We start from the raw sequence: 20,366 nt of genomic DNA on the forward strand, positions 1-20,366 counted from the left end.
GCGGTAGTATTGCCATTAGCAACTGTCTGGGCTTTTTTGGTTGTGGTAGGAATGGTTGGCTTAGCCGTGCTGGTGGTCAAATCACGGAATTGTGGAGGCGAAACATTAACCGGTAACTTCTGATTTGGTGCATCTAAATTTTTTATACTCATAAATAAGTACAACTATAATTACAAAATTTTTATTATTATGTCTCATTAAGTATTAAGTATTTTATGATTAAGTAGCTTGATGAAAACCATATTTTCAATATATGAAGTAATGTGCTTGGCGCATATGGCGCTCGTATTTATTGTTAAATCGGTGGCTATTGCCAGTAAAATGAGGTACTCTGTACAATTGCTAAAAGATCTCTTACAGACAGAAATATAGATATACTCGTATATTGTACCTGTAATACGTATGGATTCCAAATCAATCCCGGCATCCGACTCAATGTTTTCAAGTAATCCAGTAATAAGTTTTTCTCTGACATGGAATGCTTCGATTGCCACCGGAATATCACTTTCTATTCCCTTCTCGTCGAACCAACTAACCCAAGAAACCACGACACTTCCTTGCCTGGAACACATGAGCATTACTGTAATGGTACATCAGCTTGATAAGCTGGTAACCAACTAGTCAAGCATACTTGAACCCCACAATGTCCGAAAACCAATATAAACCTCCAAAATATTTTTGGAATGCTGTGTCCAACTGCAAATCAGAAAATGTTGTACGTAATCTTGACCGTGAGTTATGCCATTGTGACCGTAACTATTTCTTCCGCATACCATTGTCCTACACCTTGCCGAAAGAGCTTTGTAGCGCTTCGATGCAGAGTTCTCCAAGCTTTTGTCATAAATGGAATCATCACCGGTGATTAAACGCATACTTCCATTAAATACTCTGACTGAAGTTTGAGGGGCAGCTAAAACCAAATCAACATTCAGATGTTATTTGTAATGAGGATCTTGAAATATTCATATACAAAGTAGATATAGTTCATAAATGTATAAATTTAGTTAGTTATGGCCAGCTATAATCACCGCGACATATAGATATTCAAGTCGAACCCAACGAAAACATACATTACACAGTTAGGTGTACCGATAATGACAAAGTACGAGTACACACACTAGTTAAGTTAGTTTTTTGGAGTATCTATCTAACCCGGCTCTTTATAAAACCGCATACTAAGGCAACCACGAAAACAAATAGTTTACCGGCACTAGTGCATCATTTTGACCTTCGCTTAGATTATCCTGAATTACTTCTCAAATCATTTTAACACCGTCGCTAAAATTAAATCTGCGGTATTTTTCGACGTTTGTAGCAGACTAGCAGCTCAGTGCCATGTTGTGGAGCAAGACTGCTTTCGAAGCAGGTAATCAGCGGAGTAGGTGCTAACTAGGTACTAACTAGGCATAAGGGCACTTAGCAAGTTAGCGCACAGAGGGGAGCTTGCGTAATCCTTGAGGAAAACAGCCGCGCGAAACGAAACCCTGAACCTGAGATGCGGTAATACACTACTTAGGTTCAGCTGGAAAGGTTCACTAAATCTTTTGGCAAAACCGCGCTGAGAGCGCCAGTGCGGGTATGAAAAGGTCCCGCAGACCTTGCTTGAGATGGCGACCAGTAGCGCTGCACCGTAACGCCTCTGATGAAATTATTAACACACTATTTTGCGACAAATTACACATAACCTTGAGCTGAAAAGTGTATGAACAGTGCAGATTACCACCGATTTGAGACACGTCTTTCTCATAAAGGTATTTGCCTAAACACAAGCCACCAAAAAGGAGGTCAACGAAAAAACAACATCTTAGGGTAATGCATAGTAATCTGGCCATTATGAAAATGCCGCGCTCTTTCCGATGGCCACGCTGACGCTGATACAGTGTACGTACGGGAAAAATACATGTTCACGTGAACACACTAGCTAAACACCTAAACGTCACACAGTTTAGCACCTTTGCCGGCTGCGCTCTTCCCGTCAACATTTGTCAAAAAACGCAACCATTGTCAATTACGCGTCAGCCATGCGCAAAACTAGCACGTGTATGGCTCAGTGGCGCCTTTTATTATGACAATCTGACTGGGTCACGGTAACCCCTGAACACAAATGCGCGCCTCTTACCTTGAAAGGATGGCTGTTGCGGGGCTTCTTGTTCTTGGGACAAAATGGCAGAAGTGGAATTAAGGTTTGCACTGGAGTCCGCCATGCCCACTGGAACAAAATTAATCAATAAAAATAAACACGCTTACCTTGCATAACACAGAAAATTATCATTGAATAAATATATTCCGATTGCTGTCTAAACAAAATTGGAATAAATTAACGGTCATTACAAAATGCTCATGAGTGAAATTCCTCTTATAGTGCTACTGATGATCTCTTGAAGATTAATAGTATATCTATAAACAATTTATCCTGACAAAGTTCAAAGTCAACGCGACCATTTTCATAAATTAACAAACATTTATGTAACCGATCTGAATACATCACACCCAATTGACACAGCGCAAGTCTTTCTCCTAAAGTGCTAACTTAGTACCATGTTACAGAAATTTTTTAATAAATGCCTTGAATATAAAACTTGTATATTTTGATATTATTCGTGACCTACCGTTTTGTACTGGTAAAAATTAATTATTGTCCGTGGTAACGCTCAGACGCTTACCATTAATGTATCTGTGTATGCATCGCAAAAGTATGACAATTCAACCGGTTCAGATCGATAAGCACCGTTTCGAAAACTAAAGGAAGCTAGAGAATAATTTTATTTGATTAATGCAATAGCCAAATCGAGCGAAAAACGAAACTCAAATATTTTGTGCAATTTATTTAAGATCAAAATGAAACTTGAAGGGTATCTGTAAAAAAGTTATTCAATTACAAATTCGATATTTTTTGCAAGGTATTCGAATAATCATCAAAGGCTCTTTTACTCCATATGCACCGTAGCCGCAAAAGTGGATCGATTACCAAAACTTCCGTTGTCTTATTACTATCTCAAGTGGACCTGTTGATCTTTAACCGTCGCACACAACAGACTAATGAAAGTTGGTCACTCTGTCCATTCCACACCCGGAAATATATTATGCTAAACTGCTAATCGATCCAGCACTGACTTACCGGTATATCTTATGGTAACTACTGCAGCAACAACAAGAGCGATCAGCGCAAGAGAACAGCTGATGAAAATCGTCCACCGACTGCACCGGTCGGAAGTCGGCCGTATCATCGGCTCCCGTGACGAATGGTTGGGGAGCCGTTCCATTGTGGAATAGGGACTGCCGGATTCACTGGCGCTGTTGGAACATAAACCGTACTCGCTCTCGAAAGTCCGTGCGATGGGCCGATGATTACCGGCTTCTCTGGAATCGGGGCCGGAAGAGCTCGCATTTCCGAATTGCGGATATGCCAGGGGGCTTCTGAATTTCCGAAACTACAATAATGAGAAACATAACCCGGCTTCTGCTTTGATTTTGATATGCAATAAATGGCAATCGCAGCTGCCATAAAAGCTTTTAAATTGATTCGTACACCTCGCTAGTTACCCGGATTTATTTAAAAGCGTTTTCTGCCAATTATTAATTATTGTACATTATTCATTACACACTGTTCGCCGAAGCAATGCCATTTGATGTTGAATTGTTGAGCAAATAATGCAATAAACCTGCAAAAATTAATAACATAGGGCCTTACGGATATGCTCCGGCAGTAATCCACAACATTAGACGATCTATTCCGCGGCTTCATTTCATCCGCTCACAGGCTGAGGTGCAGAAAGATCCGTCTCTCTCCACAGCACGACCAACGTGCCGGATATCTGCAAGATTTCTGCACTCGTAGAGATCAGACGCGTGATTCGGATGTTGATCAAAATATAACAACGTCCTAATGGCGCATTAAAGCCAAGCACGGCATACAAGAAATTAACAAAAAGTCCTTGTGGTCCAAACACAAGGTTTATGGAATTACAATTGATGCCGTTGTTGCGGCAGTTAATTGTAACCAAACATTAACTACTTGAACTTGACGAGATCGAGTCATAATAAAGATCACATAACCGAAGTCGTAACTCGTAACCGTTTCGACGTACAGTGGACGCTGGCAAAGGTCCCACTATAAATTGATCAAGAGATCCCTACAGTGTCTGCATATCAGGGGTGGTGCATACATTAAAGTAGAGTGATGCTATCGGCGCTATGTAAAAAAAACTTCTAGCCATCGTTTACATACGGGCACTTAGCGGGTAAAGGTTCGCGACAGCAATCCTTGAAGCCCGCGCAAATACAACGGCTAACGCCGACCATCGTATTGGTGCGCTGTGTTTATTTAGAAAACATTTCGTAAACAATTAATGTATTAACGGATTAACTGCCCAGTGCAAGGCGCTGTGAAGGTTTCCCCGCGTCTACATGAGAATGTCATGTACCTATTGGGTAGCCATTTTAATCTGCCTGTTGTACGGCGACGATAATGAACTAATCTCATCCCAAACGAAATCGAATCATTTCTTTCTCCATGTCGCTCGACACTCGACAGGTGCCTTGCAAACATCGCTCGCGTACTCGGATATAGGTCACTACCGCGTCGGATGTCTGCTGCTCTAAGGCACTCGAAATTCGGTTACAAATCTATAACTACAATCTACAATTAAATATTTATATTATAACTACAATTATATCAAAAACGTATTACTTTGTATTAAACAAATTAGTTTTATTTTACTGATAAAATTGGTACAAGTACACACCGCCTCCTAATCAAGCGACTAACCATTTTTTTATGAATAGCTTTGAAGATACTTCCAAGAATCAAGAATATATTTTACAAGTATCTCCACAAGAAAATCGCCATTAATGGTCAACATACAGCTGAACCTACTAGTATACAATATACATAATATTAATTATCTACTCACTCAAGGTGGATGGACATTGCCCACTGGGCAACGGATATCTGCAACATCTGCTCCATTCAGTCCTTCCCTTCGAGGCTGTGACACAGACTACAATATCCCAATTTTTTTTGCACTGAATAGTTTTGGTTTGGTGTTTCTTCATTTGTCAAAATACCCATGTTTGAATGTTCCTCAATTTGCCAAGGTGGCTCTATAGTATTCGATTGGCAAATCGATTGTACATGCGTTGTACGCCAGTCCCAGATTTGCGGAGTGTAAAACTTTATGTCCACTGTCCACCACATTTCCGCAAGACGTCCCACCATGTTAGCGCACATCTACGTACAACTGCAAGTACCGTACGTGAGAGACTACAGGCTCGAGAGTAGACGGAAGCGGTGATGTGTTCCCAGTGGTTAGCAGTGCCACCAGAAGAGAGAGAAACATAGACACAAACCTTAAAGGTTTTGCTTCAGACTTTCAACTTCATAATTTTTTCAGTTGTAGTAAGGAATAATATAATTGATACATTATATGTACCAGGTAGCTTGTTTAATTCTAAACTATTAAACAAGTTTCAGTAACAAATTACTTGTAATTGTTATTGTAGTTCAATTTCCGGCCGGTGCCATGTTGGTGTGACGATACATGGACTGCCCATTGTTTGGTCAAGTCCAAAAGGGTCTAGCTCGTCATAGGTGAAGATGGATCGATGAGCAGTGGAAAATTACGGGATTTTTTCTTCCGTGATAATCTGCGTTTCCGTCCATCCAGTATGTGTGGAACGAATAGAATTTCCATTTTTTTGTTGGTTAAATATGTGGAAGCCAAACTACCGGAACACAAATCGCCTACACGACTGTCGTCAGACAGATAATTCGAATCTTCGAGACCGCAACAAGCTACAGTAGAAATGGAAACACCTTCCTACATCGAGTGCATCCGATATGGATTGTGACCGGACATATGGACCCCTTTAAAGCAAGCACTTCTTCTGCAAGCGCTGGCGAACTGGTACAATTGAATAAAGTACATTTTGCGCCCAAGAGTACAAGATGGATGAAAACCATAACATCATGACTAATTGACTGTCAACGTGGATTGTAATCAAACTGTTCAAACAGCAACTTCCTATGTTCCAAGATTGCGAGGACATGCTTTTGGTTACCTGAGCGGCTGAGCCTAAAGACCATTCACCATAGGTGCGTAAATTAATCTTATGGTAATGGGTGTTTAATGTTTAATGTTTATCCGATCTAACTTTTGTGGTATCCTAATGTTTCTAAGTTTTTTAATTGTCCACGAACTGCAGGCAGTAGGCATGGATTTGCAATGTTGTAACTTGTAACTGCCACCCGAGAAGGAAGCATCTTATCTGCACTGGCAGGCTGCAGCCGCGCGGGAAGCGTGATTTAAAAGTAAAAACCACTTATTGTGGACTACTTTAAAAAGCCCCGATTTTGGTTTATAAGCTTTTTTAATTTAGTACTCAAAAGTCACAAGACTCACAACCATAAAATAAGTACCATAAACCATAAACTATACTGTACCATAAAATAAGATTTTATCAAGAGTGGTTATAAATATGACGCATACGATCGAGTGACCAAGTGCAGCGTGTTCAGTGTGGCCTTGACCCATTTTGCTAGATATTCACCAGTTTACGATGATATAATAACATTTAAATGACAGGCACTTATTTTTACTAATTATTTCTAGAACACATTCAGCGAACAGTTATCGCAGTATGAGGTATCTGCAAAATATACTGCGTTTTCGCGGCTTGAAGGTCTTCACGGAAGTGTTTTTTCATTACCAATTTGTATCAGCTATCCGTGTACTTTTACTACAGCACTTACTAACACCGGCAGCTATGTTTTACTGCTACGATGAGTATGCTGCGTTTACTTAACTGCACTGCTCGAAAAAAAACCATCACTTGAATCGCGGTCACATCACTGACATGGAAGATTTATAAAAAAGTCCATGTTCGTAATTATAGTGTGTTACTTACTTTTCATCGAAACATTCTCGTCAGTCCGCGCAGTTGGTAGGTTATGCGTGTTTCGATCATTGCATATAGCAGCTATCTTGTTTCGGTTTTGTGTGCATCTTCTGAGACCCTTACCGAAATTTTACTGATCGGACTTTAAAATGTTATATTTAACGAGTAATAAATATTCCATATCATACGTAATTTTACTCTTGTCTGGACTGCAGTTATCATCCGCTCAAATAAATCTCTCCAATCTGACGCCGCTACTGGGACTCCTGGGCAACTTGAAAGGAAGTGGTGGTGGTGGTGGACTGGGCGGGCTGTTGGGATCACTGGGTGGCGGAGGTGGCGGCGGGTTGGGTGGCCTGCTCGGCGGCGGTGGCGGTGGTGGAGGAGGGCTGGGTGCGTTGAGTGGACTGGGAGGAGGCGGTGGAGGTGGTGCCCTTTCTGGAATACTGTCGGCAGTGGCCGGAGCGGCTAGTTCGGGAGGAAATGGACTTGGTCTGCTCGGTGGTGGCGGAGGCGGCGGACTATCCAGCCTCTTGGGCGGGGGTGGTGGCGGCGGGGGGAGTGGCCTATCGAGCTTGCTGAGTGGCGGTGGCGGAAGTGGACTGTCCGGATTACTGAGCGGCGGCGGTGGCGGAAGTGGGCTGTCTGGACTGCTCGGTGGAAATGGCGGCGGTGGGTCAGCAATAAGTGGCCTTTTTGGTGCTTTAGGGAATGGGTTGACAGATGTGTTGAAAAAATGAAAATATGATCCGCCGGAACTAATGGTTCGTCAACAGTTTTCTGATTTTGCAAGTTACACTACAGATTTTTCGGTGGAGACCATATTTTGTAATTTGTATATTCATTAATGTTAGTTATATGAAGCTACCATTGTTACCAGCTTTGAAAGAAGCCATCTCAGTGGGATTGGGAACTTTGATTGTAATTAGTCATGAAAGTTCTAATAAACCGGAAACAAATAAGATGTTTTTCTAATCAGATAAGAAAGGCGATGATGCAAAAATACGTTTTGACATTAACGGGCAATACCTGTTGGCTGTTGTAAAACAATAGTACGCGCGGTAATGGCACACTTTGACTGCGAGCTTTTCTAACGTTTGTTAAGTGAATATCGGTACCAACCCACAATGACTCTGTTTTTCGTCTGATCCATTAGGATCATCCGGAATTAACGGATTAGATGCCAACACTCTGCAATCTTTGTTGGCCAACAACCAAGGAAATTTTGGCGGTGGCGGAGGAGGCGGGCTAGGCAACTTTGGAGGAGGATCCGGTCTGGGAGGGCTAGATGGTCTCAGTGGATTAGGCGGACTGGGAGGTGGAGGGCAGTCCCTGAATTCCCGATTTGGTGGTTTAAGCGGCATGGGCAGCGGACTCGATGGGTTGAGTGGAGGGTATTCTGGCGGTGGGATGATGTCATCCGGCTCGAGTCGGGATGATCAGATTTTACAGATGCTTATGGGTCGAGGTTAGCATCCGACGAAGTCTATGTCGTATAATATTCTTCGAATATACGAGTCGACATTTACGAATTCCATCTGATTTTGTCTCCAGGAGGTGGTGCTCCTTCTGGAAGTTTTGGTTCTCAGCGATTCGGCGGCGGTGGATTTAACCGGCCTGGTATGGGCAATGGTTTGGATGGCGTCTATGATGATCCGATGTCCATGATGTCCGATAGTAAAAGTAGGTCGAGCGTTCTTCCCAACGACCCATCCAGCATGTTTCGTGACCATGGCGCCCTAGAGTTTGCCAGCAAAGGTAAATTAATTTTACTGCATTTTTTAAAATTTTGGTTTGATGTTGTGAGTTTGGTTTGATTAAATCTCGTGACCTTTTTTATACAGAAACGAAGCCGTGTTTTGTGGATGGATACAAAGGTTCATGCATGCCGGTGTCTCTGCAAGGCGTTTGTAAACTATACAATTACGATATCCAAGACGGCGGATGTGTTAACTTTCAAACTATGACTCGCGATGTCTGTTGTTACCGTCGTGATCCAGCACAGTTGATCATGTCTCTGAGAGCTAAACAAAACTCACCGTTATCGTCCCAAATGTTAGCATCGTCTTCTACTAACCAGGGAATGTTTTCACCGGCTTCCGGTCCGATTCAGAACAACCTTCTCTCTGGTGCCAATGCAGGCACTTCGTCATTTCCAACTGGCTTCAGTCCGGCGGTGGTCGGACAAGGTGTAGCGAATTTCGGTCAAAGCGTAACGAACCCGCAGACGTTTGGTCTGGGTGGCACGCAAAATGTCGGAAACGGAAATACCGCATTACTCACTCAGAATGCGTTAGCAGCACCAGTGGGCAACCCGATAGCCAATACCATTGGTAATGTCGTCAGCTCACAGGTACAGGCGTCGGGTGCGGGTACAATTCCCGGGAATGTGATGTCGGTTGTACTGGGGGCACTGCAGGCCCCCAAGAGTGTCAGTACAGCGGATATGGCCTCTAGTTTAATCGACGGATTCCTGGCGATGCAGGTGACCACTACTCCAAGTTCAGCGTCCACCGTTAATCCAGCGACTAATACGCTGCTCGCGGGCAACATCACGAGTGTAAATCAGATCCCAGCAGGAATGCTGCCGATGATCCAGAATGCTGCGGCCGGTATGCAGCAGTGCGTGCTGGATGGCCGACAAGGATTGTGTATGCCGCAGTTCATGCAAGGCGTTTGCAACAGTATGAAATTGAAGATTGGTATTAGCCCGACCTGCGACTCTGGAAAAATTTGTTGTGCAAGTAAGACATTTAGTTTTCTTCAGGCAGCACAAATTATCATTAAGTTTTTGCGAATGTGATGTATCATTTGTACTCGTATGTAAAGTTGGAAAAAAATAAAAGAAAGTTCAAAACTTATTAATTTTATAAAGTTAAAGCTAGATACGTAAAGGAAGATTTACATACGTAAAGGTAGGTTTTAATTTGAGCATTTACGAATCGTTTATCGTAATAAGTTTCTTATAAAAAATTAGTTCTAATTCATGCAAGTAATTTCATGCATTGCACAGAGAGTCCAGAAGCAAGACTGCCGGATGACTTAGCCAATACGATAAATAATGTTATGGGAAAGAAGGAGGCTAAAGCTACGACGGGCGCAAAAGACGACGACCCAATGGTAGCAGAAGGTTCAGAGACATACGAGAGCCGAATACCATACCGACCGGAAGGTCGAGCTCGTAAGGTGCCAAGATATTATTAATTTTTGTTTTCTCGAATAATTATTCATCGGAATTGAACGCCCGAATGAAAAATTAGTAACCTGACCATTCGTACATTACAGTCCTGCACCAGTAACGGATTTGAAGGCATCTGTGTGGCGTCTTCGCTGACCGCTCTCTGTCCCGGCCTGGGAATGCAGATTGTCCAGTCGGGTTGCGAAGCATCAGAATCCTGCTGCTTTTCATCTGACCCATCGGCCAGCAACGTCGATCCATCCATGCTGAAAGACGAACCGCTGAGTATTTCCTTTGACAAAGCTGCCGCACCGCAGCTCACCGATTCCTCCAGCTCTAACATCAACGTCGCACCTTTAAATATGCAGGCTGCTGCGTCCAATAATGCCCCCGTAAATTTTCAAGCCGCTGCGTCCAACATCAATTCAGTGCCACTGTCCAACATGCCGCAGGTGAACCGAGCGGCTGCCCTGCCGGCGGCGGCAGCGGCCACTTCCGGTGGACTGGGTTTGCCTCAGTTAAGCGCAACGGATGTCGGTGGCCTCATGAAAGCTGTCATCCCCATTTTTTTCAACAAGAATAACAACCAAAACGCCAACAACCAACAACTTTTGCAGTCGCTTCAGCAGAGTGGAGGACTGGGTGCAGCTGTCAATCAGCAGAACCAACTGGGCGTATGCGGCGGGCGTGGCGAAGCCGCATCCTGTATACAGGCTTCGTTAGCCCAAAACTGCTTTAAAATGGGCTACAGAATCCGTCAGGGCGGTTGTTCCGGACAACAAGTGTGCTGCTATACTTCCACCGATGGTCTGCAGCGCGATGCGTCGTACTCGCTGGAAGAGGCCAATAAGTGTTTCATACAGGACCATCCCGGCATTTGTGTTCCGTATTCAACGGCACGGAATTGTTCTCTGTATGGACTGGAAGTCTCCATGTATGGGTGCTCGTCACCGGAGTTGAGTTGTTGTTACACGAGAAATTCCGTCAATGGCGAATGTGGTATTAAAGGAAAGGGCTCAGCAACGCCGGCTTACAATGGATTTAATCAGAATGTGGGTAATGGATATCCGACGGCCATGGGAGGACCCCCGATGCCAGAGTTTCCTACTTCCGATCCTGACTTTGCTGATGTTGGCGAATATTGCTGGCAAGTACGTACAAACAGCTTGGCAATTCAGTGCGCTCGCCTACGATACCGCGTTTGATGTCGCTGTTCGTGTACCGATTTTTCAAACCATAAATTTTGGCCGCCGTGATATTTACATTTGATTTTCAACATAGCGTATTTGATTTGCTTTAGGCAGCCTTGCTTGACCGCTCCAGTGGGAATTACTTTTGTTCTGCCGTTCTTATCGATACAATATGGCTGTTAACGGCGGCGCATTGCGTAACAAAGTATGGACAAGTTCAGAATATTTGAACCTACTGATAAACGATAGCTAAAGGTCTTAATGTGCACCATGCATTAGGCGAAGCCCGATGGACATCACTGTGCGACTAGGTGAATGGGATTTCAATATATCAACGGAAGTCCCCGGTCCACGCGACTATTCTGTCTTCAATTTGTACATTCACTCCAATTATGATGCCAAAACTCTGGAAAACGATATTGCGGTGCTGAAGTTAAACCGACCGGCAGACATCACCCTCAGTAATATCTGTTTGGCATGTCGACCAGGGCAGATTGATTACTTTGGGATGAATTGTCAGGTACAAGAATAAGGTTCTGGTTTGACATCAATTAGGTTTGGTTCGGTTGCTGTAATTTTTAGCTACACTTTGTCGACGCATATATAAAAATAATTCATTGATTTTTGCCATTAATTTATTAAACTTGGATTTCGGTTTTAGGCTGGCGGATGGGGTAAACTGGGACAAAGTGAGTTCTTCGAAACTGGGAAAACACACGTTCTGTGGATTTATATCTGATGAGTATAATTGCAGATTTTCCGTTTTCATCACGCCTGAAACGGATTCCAACGCGCATTTGGTCGGATCAGAATGCGCCTACCGCCTCAAGAATTCTCCCTTAGGACCCGGCTTCAAATTTCACACCACCTCCTTCATGTGCGGCAGCGCCACCGGACGCCAGACAATCTGCAACGGCGACGGCGGTGGTCCATTGGTGTGCAATGTGGGCGGCAATTTCCAACTGGCTGGCATTGTCGTTTCCGGCATCCAGTGCGGTCAGGGCGGAACACCGGCATTATTCGTTAACTTGGGACAGTATCAAGCTTGGATAGACGAAGTTATGAAAAACTGAAACAAAAAAACAATAAAATTTTTGCCAGCGTTTAAATTTTGCCTGGTTAATTCTGTTGTTGGTATACAAATTGTTCCTTTATTTCATTTCTGCTTGATTCTCCCTCGTTATTTTTATTTGTAGTTAAGTTTTCACGGTGAACACTAAGTTGCTGTGTTGTGTGGCTGCTAAAGCGTATGGATACGAAAACCAATAAAAGTATTTTAGCGCTAAATTTGCTCACAAGTCAGGTTAGAACGACTGCAGTTAGAGTACAATCGCTTTCCTGTGCTAACAATTGTAGCATTGATGGGCATCAAAGAAAAGATAAAAATCATATACGTATCACAGAGAGTTTTTTACCTTTAGGGCTTGCAAGCGGTAAGTAATTACCGCACCGTCTTAACTGCAAACATACGTGTATGTACATAGTTTCCAATATACCGAGCTTTATTAATTATGATCACAACATTCGTGCTCCCAAACCGCATTTTTATAAAAACTATTTTACAGGACTTTGCATAGATGCGATGCAATGAAACAAACATTATTGCTGTCTGAACTGCTGATAAGCATATTTAAATGTGTAAAGTCGGAAAAGCTTTTTCTTTGTAGCGTATGGATTACGGATGTACGTATTATAAAAACTCGTGTTATAACATGATATTATGGTACTCTGAAGTGTGAACCAACAATAACCAAAAAAACATTTAATCTAAATATCCATGATCAGTTGCTCCATTAAATAATTTTAAAAGTAATCTGAGCGGGCTTCGAGGATGCACTCTTGCATTTTATCAGGCTTGGGTAGACTCCCAAAAATGTCAAAAAGCAGAAGAGCAAACAGTACGCTAACCTGGGGCATAAAGTGGCGCAAACATTTGCTGCCGGTCAAATGTATTATTATTGTAGTTTTTAGATAGCTGTACATGCGTGTCTGCAGGCTACCAAGCCATTTTGTTCAATGCATAAAAACGTTGATTTTTGCTTCGAGCAATTTTTTCAGACCTGGCTGTTTCTGTGCTAACACGGTAGCGTTATGCGGTACTTTGTCTGTAAATCTTATTAACTAATCGTAGAACAGATGGTTTCTCCCATCTGGGCATAATAAGAGTGCGCGGTAAGTACTGATTGACCTTTTTTTATATAGATTCCAGAATAATATAATCATGAATACAACAACCAAATGCCAGCATGCCGCAGTATTTATCTCATTAGCCGTCCTTCTGGCCATTCTGGCCTGTGTTGCATTTTTGGCTCCTGTCGGTAGTTATCATGGACATCCGAATAATTATGTCGAACCAGTAACACAGGTGGTTACCAATCCCACCGGCTTCTATGACTTCTGGGATGCAACCACATCCAAATACGACAGGCGGCACACCACCAGGAGTCACACGACGAGACACCGGAAAGATTCTACCAGACATGGATCGCACCATTCCACCGAGCGTCCAGGTGAATTTGAGTTCGGACCGGAAGGAGAACGTGAGCGCGAAATGGAGGAATTCCCCGCAGCGGCGGCTGGTGGAGGCGCGGTCGGAGCGGCTGCTGTCGGAGGAGCAGCTTTTGCGGCTGGTAGGATTCATTTCAGATTTTTCCTTCAGTACTCTTTAAGTGCAGCTAACAAGCAAGAAGTGGCTGCAACTTCTTAGCTAGAATCTGTTTGTCGTACCATTTGACGTTTGATCAGAAAGCGGTTTATCTGAAATCATAATTTTCGTAACCGATATTTGTATACTCTTCTACGTACATACTATCAAAAATTTGTCTGCACTTAAAATGAATTACGTTTGTTCCAGATTAATTTTGTGAGACCATGAAACTTTGTTGTACAGGTTATGGCGATCATGACTACGACGATTTAGAGGACCGTCGTGTTGGACATGGACGCGATCGGGATGAAGATGGCGAACATGGTCGTGATCACGATCGCGAAGGGTAATTAACCACTCGTACCGTGCTTCTGTGAATTACAATGAGTAGAATCACTAATGGTAAAGTACTCTGTATACGTTTATAGTACTACAGACGTACTAACCTAAGCCGGATTTAATACGAAAGCTATATATACTGTAGTGAAAAAATGATTTTTCTCAAACTCGTGTATGTGCACGAGTTTTGTACCATGTACCGGGTCACTTCCTTAACTCCATTTGGATATAGACACACCCACACCACATCCCGCAGCCGCAGCCGGCACACAACAAGGCATCCGGGAGATCAGCAAGCCACCCGAACTACAAATCACGGCCGCCGTTCACGCTCGACAACGGAAAGTAGTCGGCATCGTGATCACGAAGGTCATGAAAGGGATTCTGGTCCGTAATACAATCAGTTTACGAAATATTTAATTAATAAATTAGACTGTATTCTTGTGAACCACAGATGACCACGACCATGAACACGCACATGCCGAAGCTCCCACGGCCGCATTGCATGCATCCTTACCGCCCGCTGGACCAGCCGGTGGTCCACGCAGAAAGCGCGCGTCGGATAATGACTCAGAGGAGCACAAGAGCCACAAGCACAAAGATGATGACCACGATGAACACAAAGACCATAAACACAAAGATGATGATAAGGATGAGCACAAGAAACATAAACATAAAGACGATGACAAGGATGACCAAAAGGACCGTGACCATGGTCATGTGTCCATCGAGAAAGACGACGAACATCCTAAGGGACCCCAGATGATGATGCATGGGCGCGTTAAGAATTTGACTCCAGGTACAGCATTTGTGATAATTCAAATAAATCACTATGCTTCTTTCCCTCCGCCTAGAAAAAATCTTCAAAAGCTTACTAACTGGATACTGATGTCATGCGGTTTTATCCAGGTGAGGTTTACGCCCTTTCCATGCATCAGTTCGCTGACATGCAAAATGGATGCGAGCATCTCGGACCGGCATTCAACGAAGGCTCTTATGCTCTGCCGTCCCGGCGTAAGCGATCAGTGTTCGCCAGCTCAAAGGAACAAAGTAAGAAGGCGCTCCGCGTACTTGTTTTTAAGTTTTCGCTTTTAAAAAAATGCCAGGGTTATTGGTTTACTTGTCGCAGAACTGGAGCGAAACAAGCGAGCAGAAGAGGAGGTTGATGTCGAAGGCAAAGCCCCAGAAAACGAAGAGGTACCTGTGGAGGAAAAACCGCACGGCAAACAACATAAACCAAATGGCGCGCTTATGGGATTTTTGAAAGCCAATGGTAACAAGTTGCTACATGAGCTGTTCGGAGGATACAAGCTGTCACCTTTTACTGGCTTAGCACACTGGATACTCAACTGGTTTTACCAAGTACATAATTCTTTGCAGAGGAGGGAGAAGGAGAATTCCAATTCCCCATCCCCAAACGGCACCAAGAAGCCTGTGCGACATGCGGTCATGCGATGGGACGGGGCGTCAGTCTTCAAAAAGTCAAAGGAATGCCGAAACTGAAGCAGAAAGTACATGAAGAGATTGCCAAACTGCAGGACTATTTGGCGAAATTCCAGAACAACCGGAGAAAGCGCGCACTGAAGCCTTCATCGTCCCTCTCGTCCACTTCTGACCGGTTGACTCTAGGCGACTACTATCACCACAGGATGAATCCGGTGACACCTGAGGAAATGGCCGCAGATTCACAACTGTACAGGGAGATTGGTCTTAATGAGCTCAACCAGTTGGCTTACAATAACACGCTGAATGGAACGGCTATGGCTGGCTACATGGAGCCTCCTGTTGCTTGTGGTGTTTTTGCAAGAATGAACAATGCTTGGTAAATTGGTGCTGCGAATGATTTGTGAAACCATATTAATAATTTAGTGATGGTATTAATTGAGATCAAAAATGGGTTTAAAAAAATGTTAACCAAAGTGACCAACGGCACCATAAATTTACGTGAATCTGACGAGGCTCGGAATTCGAAGGCTGCCGGAAGCCATTTCAACGGACTAGTGGGCATGTGGGAGTGGGATCATGCCCTTTTACTTCGCAGGGAACTGCAATACTTAAGTACAGTAATAAATTAATTATAATGATGTTATAATATGTGTGCAGACAGTCCAGTACAGTACTCATGATTAGTACAATGGTATTAATTTTATGCATACGTCTCAGCATGCAGCGATGTAAAGCCAACGGTACTTTGCATTACCAACAGCACAAGGAAGCTACGTACTGATATTTTTGTAAAAACAAAACTTGATACTAGCTGTACTAATGAGTAGATTTAGCGTGCCCGTATAACGTATTTGAAACCATTTATTTTGCTATAATATTAGTTTATACTTTGAACTACAGTTGATGTGAATACTTACCGTACTTACGCTCTACGAGTAGAACTTACAAAATTTGATAGCTGTGATGATTAGATTTAGTATGCACGTGTTTGAAACTATTTATTTTGGTGTAATATTAGTTTGTACTTTATTTTATAATTGATGTGAATGCTTACGCTCTGTGAGTAGGACTTTTCAATTTACACCTTTATTTCCAATTTCTTAACAATAGTAATGATTTGCGGGTGCCAGCTGCCGCTCCTAGAAGGCTGCAATTTCGAAGGAAGCTCATGGTTGTACCACCACCATGTGTCGGTATTCGCAAAAATCTGTCTTCCATCCCATTGGAAATTCGAAAGTATTTGGTATCTAATAGGACTTTTAACTTCCTGCTGTCAACTTGGCCAATGGCTAGTTTTCGCTTACAGTACAGTAGTTGAATTTTTTAGTTAACTACCAAATATTCACGTCATTTCATTTGCCCAGATGTCCGATTGTCCTGACACGGCAAATTCCCAAAGGCGGAAGGGTTTATTGTATATTTGCGAATTGCGATCGCGAGTGATCGATCCTTATCACTCTCCACCCGGCGGATTTCCCCATAGCTGGCTGGCGTCTGGCTGCGTACTATGGCATAACATCATGAACGTACCTAGTTTGCTAAGCACATAAAGTGAACATTGGCCGTTGCCCTTGCTGCCTTTGCATTGCTTCTTGCTTGCCCAGCTCAGCCAGCTGCACGTCAATTTATTTAATGCGGCGCAAACCGAGCCATTCCGACAGTGACAACATCGCATCGCGTTATTCCAGGCTCGTAGATTTCACGCAGTCCCCTCGGAAACTCAGCATTATGGCACGAATTATCATAGCTGGCAGTTGCCTGTTGGCCGTCGTTCTCTTGTTTGCACGCTATTCCTCTTCGCAGCAAACGACGAAGCTGCGAACTGTAGCAGTCTTGAAGGACCAAGGTGGCGGATCAGGTGTGTGGGGAACTATCCATTTGGAACAAGATATATCGCAGCCTAATGGACAGCCAAGCAGCCCGGTGCACATCTACGGGGATATCAACGGTACAGTGGTTTTGTGTGCGCAGAATGAACAGCATATTGAGCCATATTCTATTAACTGGAAGGTTGCTAACGAGTTTCATCTTTTACAGGTTTGAAGTCAACAGGTACGTATTGCTATCTTCAACATTTTCCGAACTAAAATGCAGTTTAATTTACTTCGCCCAGTGCTACTAATTTTAATAATAAATTAAATTATTTAAATATTTTGATTTGAAATATATTACCCGTAGTAATTTTAAATATTTTGATTTCTTAGATATTGCGGCGCTGACTGCAAGTGTTTATCTGAGCTCTGAAGTGGTTTTGCATTGTCCATCTAAAAGTAAACTGCTGTTATTGACAAAATCATTGTTTAGGTGTCCACGCTTTCCACATACACAAATTTGGTAAGTTCGCTGCTGCTTGAGTTTGTACGTGTATCCTATTATTCTTGTCGGATGGGTCTGGTCTGATCGCGGGGTTTCTGCTTTTTTGCAGGGGATATTACGAATGGTTGCCAGTCCGCGGGTGATCACTGGAATCCTCGCGCACATGAGCATGGAGCACCGGAGGATGTTGTAAGACACGACGGTGATTTGGGAAACATCAACGCTGACCGTAAGTCACTTTTGGCTTTTGAATTAGTACGTTTCATTTGCTGACGCCGGAAAAGTTAATCGGTTATGCTGGGAGATGCAAAATTGCATATTCATACGTTTCGAGAACTTCATTTTTGTGTGTGCTATCTATGTCTTAATGTTGCTGGAGTATTAGGCTTTGTAGTCGCTGAACGTAACGCAGTAGAGAAAGGTACATACATGGCTGGATTCATATTATTTAACACACGAGTAGCTCTATAACCGTATAACGTGCTTCGAATTTTGATGTTTGTTCCTGATTGTGAGGTTTGGTGTAAATTATTGGTATTAGATAATTAGTGTATAATATTTTGTAGGTAGCGGAAAAGCCCAAATTGACCTGCGTGATAACATTCTGACGTTGGTGGGGCCACAGTCTATAATCGGAAGGTCCGTTGTTGTTCACGAGAAAGCGGATGATCTGGGACGCGGAGGCACTGCAGATAGCAAAAAGACGGGATCGGCTGGTGGACGTTTGGCTTGCGGCGTAATTGGTTGGCTCAAGGAATAGCACGTTTGATCCCATTTTGTAAATACATTAATTTTTGCGTTTCCATTCCTTGGAGTTCAAATTCTTTAGATTGTTTTCCGGTGATGTTGGGATCGAATTCTAAATGTTTTGTACGCGTCTAACACATTTAGTTTACGTGTTTTAGGCTGGCTCTTGAATAAATAAGTTCATGCATGCCTTCATTGTTAATTTCTGGTTTTGATGAGATCAATGAGCATCATTTTGGTACCTGATTGTGATTAACTTCATAATCACTTGGAAATGTAACTGATATTGTTCATGCAGCAAAGAACTTGCACCGGGATAGAGACTTACTGGGTTTTCACGTTCTGATAAATGGGATTTTTCGTTCTGATGAAAATCACGTGATCATGTTTTTTTATGGATGTCCATCTTTAAAAAGTTGTTCTCAGATGCATACTGTGTGGCAAAATACGTGATTTAATTTGCTGTCGAACACATGGGCTACATGTGGGCCGTAGATAGAAACTACTGCTGATGTGAAATATCAGTGCAATCTATGATTTACATGGTAGAAATTATAATTATCGTATGTAGAATCAGTTTTAAACATGCATCTAAGATCTAAGTTGTAAATATTTATATAAGATAAAACGTTAAGTTGCACATGTCATTTTGATCGTGTTAACAAAGTAAGTGCTACTCGTAAGACGTAAATGGATACACAACTGTTGTATTTAAAGTTATCTTTGGAAAGCAGCTGGTCATGTACATGTTACAATTTTCTTAACATCGAACAAACGAAAAGGTTGCGCCGCGCAGACGGCCGATTCACAATTTGGCTAATTTCTGGAAGGCCGTCTTGGAGAGATCGAGATGCGCGTCTTTTTGTAATTCGGACACTTGTCCTTAACCGGTACCGTGACTGGTGTATAAGTGGCCTTCACACAGACATTATTGGTGCAAAAGGGGTCCACGTTGGGGTTGGCCGTTGGCCTGTTCGTGACTGATGGGTACGAGATTCTGTGCTGTGGCATTGATTTGTGATCTACATGCACCGTAGTCCGCATCGTCGTAATAGGTCAACTCTGCACCGGTGAATGTCTGACCCCATGGAACAGCCTGAACGTTGATCGTAATGAAGCGGCATATTTTTAAAGGTTATCATCGGCTACTTTCATACATTATGTAGCTTTATTTAAAACTCTGGTGTGCTAAGCTAGACCCCATTTTTTTACCGAGGTTTTAACAGTAAAAAAAGTTATCACCCGCCTCTACCGTAACTAAAACAAGTGTCACCAACAAGTCATTATATCCGTCCATGTTCTGAAAGAAGATTGTTTAAATGCACCTGCAAGAAGATTGTTTAAATGCACATGCTTTTAAAGGCACCCCGAGGCAAGAAATTTAAAGGTTTAAGTTTGCCCAAAGCTTCAATACATTTCGAAAAGGAGAAATTTTGCCGGTAATGACTGTAATTATTAGACCGCAAGGTTACAGCATGCATAAGTCAACTGATTGTACAACACGTGGAACCGCTTATATATGGTATGTTGGTCTCTTATGTTTATGTTAATCTGATAAAACCTCACTAATGTGCCGGCTCGAAATGCGTTAACAGTTCGTTCTATA

General features: G+C 42.8%; 3 protein-coding genes across 3 annotated transcripts; all 3 read left to right on the plus strand.

Moving 5' to 3' along the window:
- The first annotated feature begins 6,724 nt into the window (after positions 1 to 6,724).
- Positions 6,725 to 12,552, plus strand: LOC129587861 (uncharacterized). Its single transcript, XM_055481802.1, is given in 11 exon segments — positions 6,725 to 7,569; positions 8,054 to 8,365; positions 8,452 to 8,655; positions 8,742 to 9,641; positions 9,911 to 10,083; positions 10,183 to 11,226; positions 11,376 to 11,470; positions 11,545 to 11,785; positions 11,927 to 11,954; positions 12,020 to 12,064; positions 12,067 to 12,552. Coding segments are annotated over 11 exon segments (3,837 nt in total). The 5' UTR covers positions 6,725 to 7,046; the 3' UTR covers positions 12,339 to 12,552.
- Positions 12,553 to 13,332: 780 nt separating this feature from the next.
- LOC129587729 (sarcoplasmic reticulum histidine-rich calcium-binding protein-like) lies at positions 13,333 to 16,174 on the plus strand. The gene is made up of 7 exons (XM_055481606.1): positions 13,333 to 13,895; positions 14,156 to 14,258; positions 14,484 to 14,638; positions 14,706 to 15,050; positions 15,161 to 15,301; positions 15,381 to 15,524; positions 15,632 to 16,174. Exons 1-7 carry the CDS (start codon positions 13,487 to 13,489, stop codon positions 16,075 to 16,077), a joined length of 1,743 nt encoding a protein of 580 aa, XP_055337581.1. The 5' UTR covers positions 13,333 to 13,486; the 3' UTR covers positions 16,078 to 16,174.
- An 814-nt stretch (positions 16,175 to 16,988) lies between these two features.
- Positions 16,989 to 19,134, plus strand: LOC129587709 (superoxide dismutase [Cu-Zn]-like). Its single transcript, XM_055481576.1, has 5 exons — positions 16,989 to 17,645; positions 17,735 to 17,749; positions 18,002 to 18,031; positions 18,123 to 18,242; positions 18,580 to 19,134. Exons 1-5 carry the CDS (start codon positions 17,330 to 17,332, stop codon positions 18,771 to 18,773), a joined length of 675 nt encoding a protein of 224 aa, XP_055337551.1. The 5' UTR covers positions 16,989 to 17,329; the 3' UTR covers positions 18,774 to 19,134.
- The last annotated feature ends 1,232 nt before the right edge of the window (positions 19,135 to 20,366 follow it).

Source organism: Paramacrobiotus metropolitanus, unplaced genomic scaffold (genome assembly GCF_019649055.1).
Source record: "Paramacrobiotus metropolitanus isolate TYO unplaced genomic scaffold, Prichtersi_v1.0 Parri_scaffold0000026, whole genome shotgun sequence".
NCBI lineage: Eukaryota > Metazoa > Tardigrada > Eutardigrada > Parachela > Macrobiotidae > Paramacrobiotus > Paramacrobiotus metropolitanus.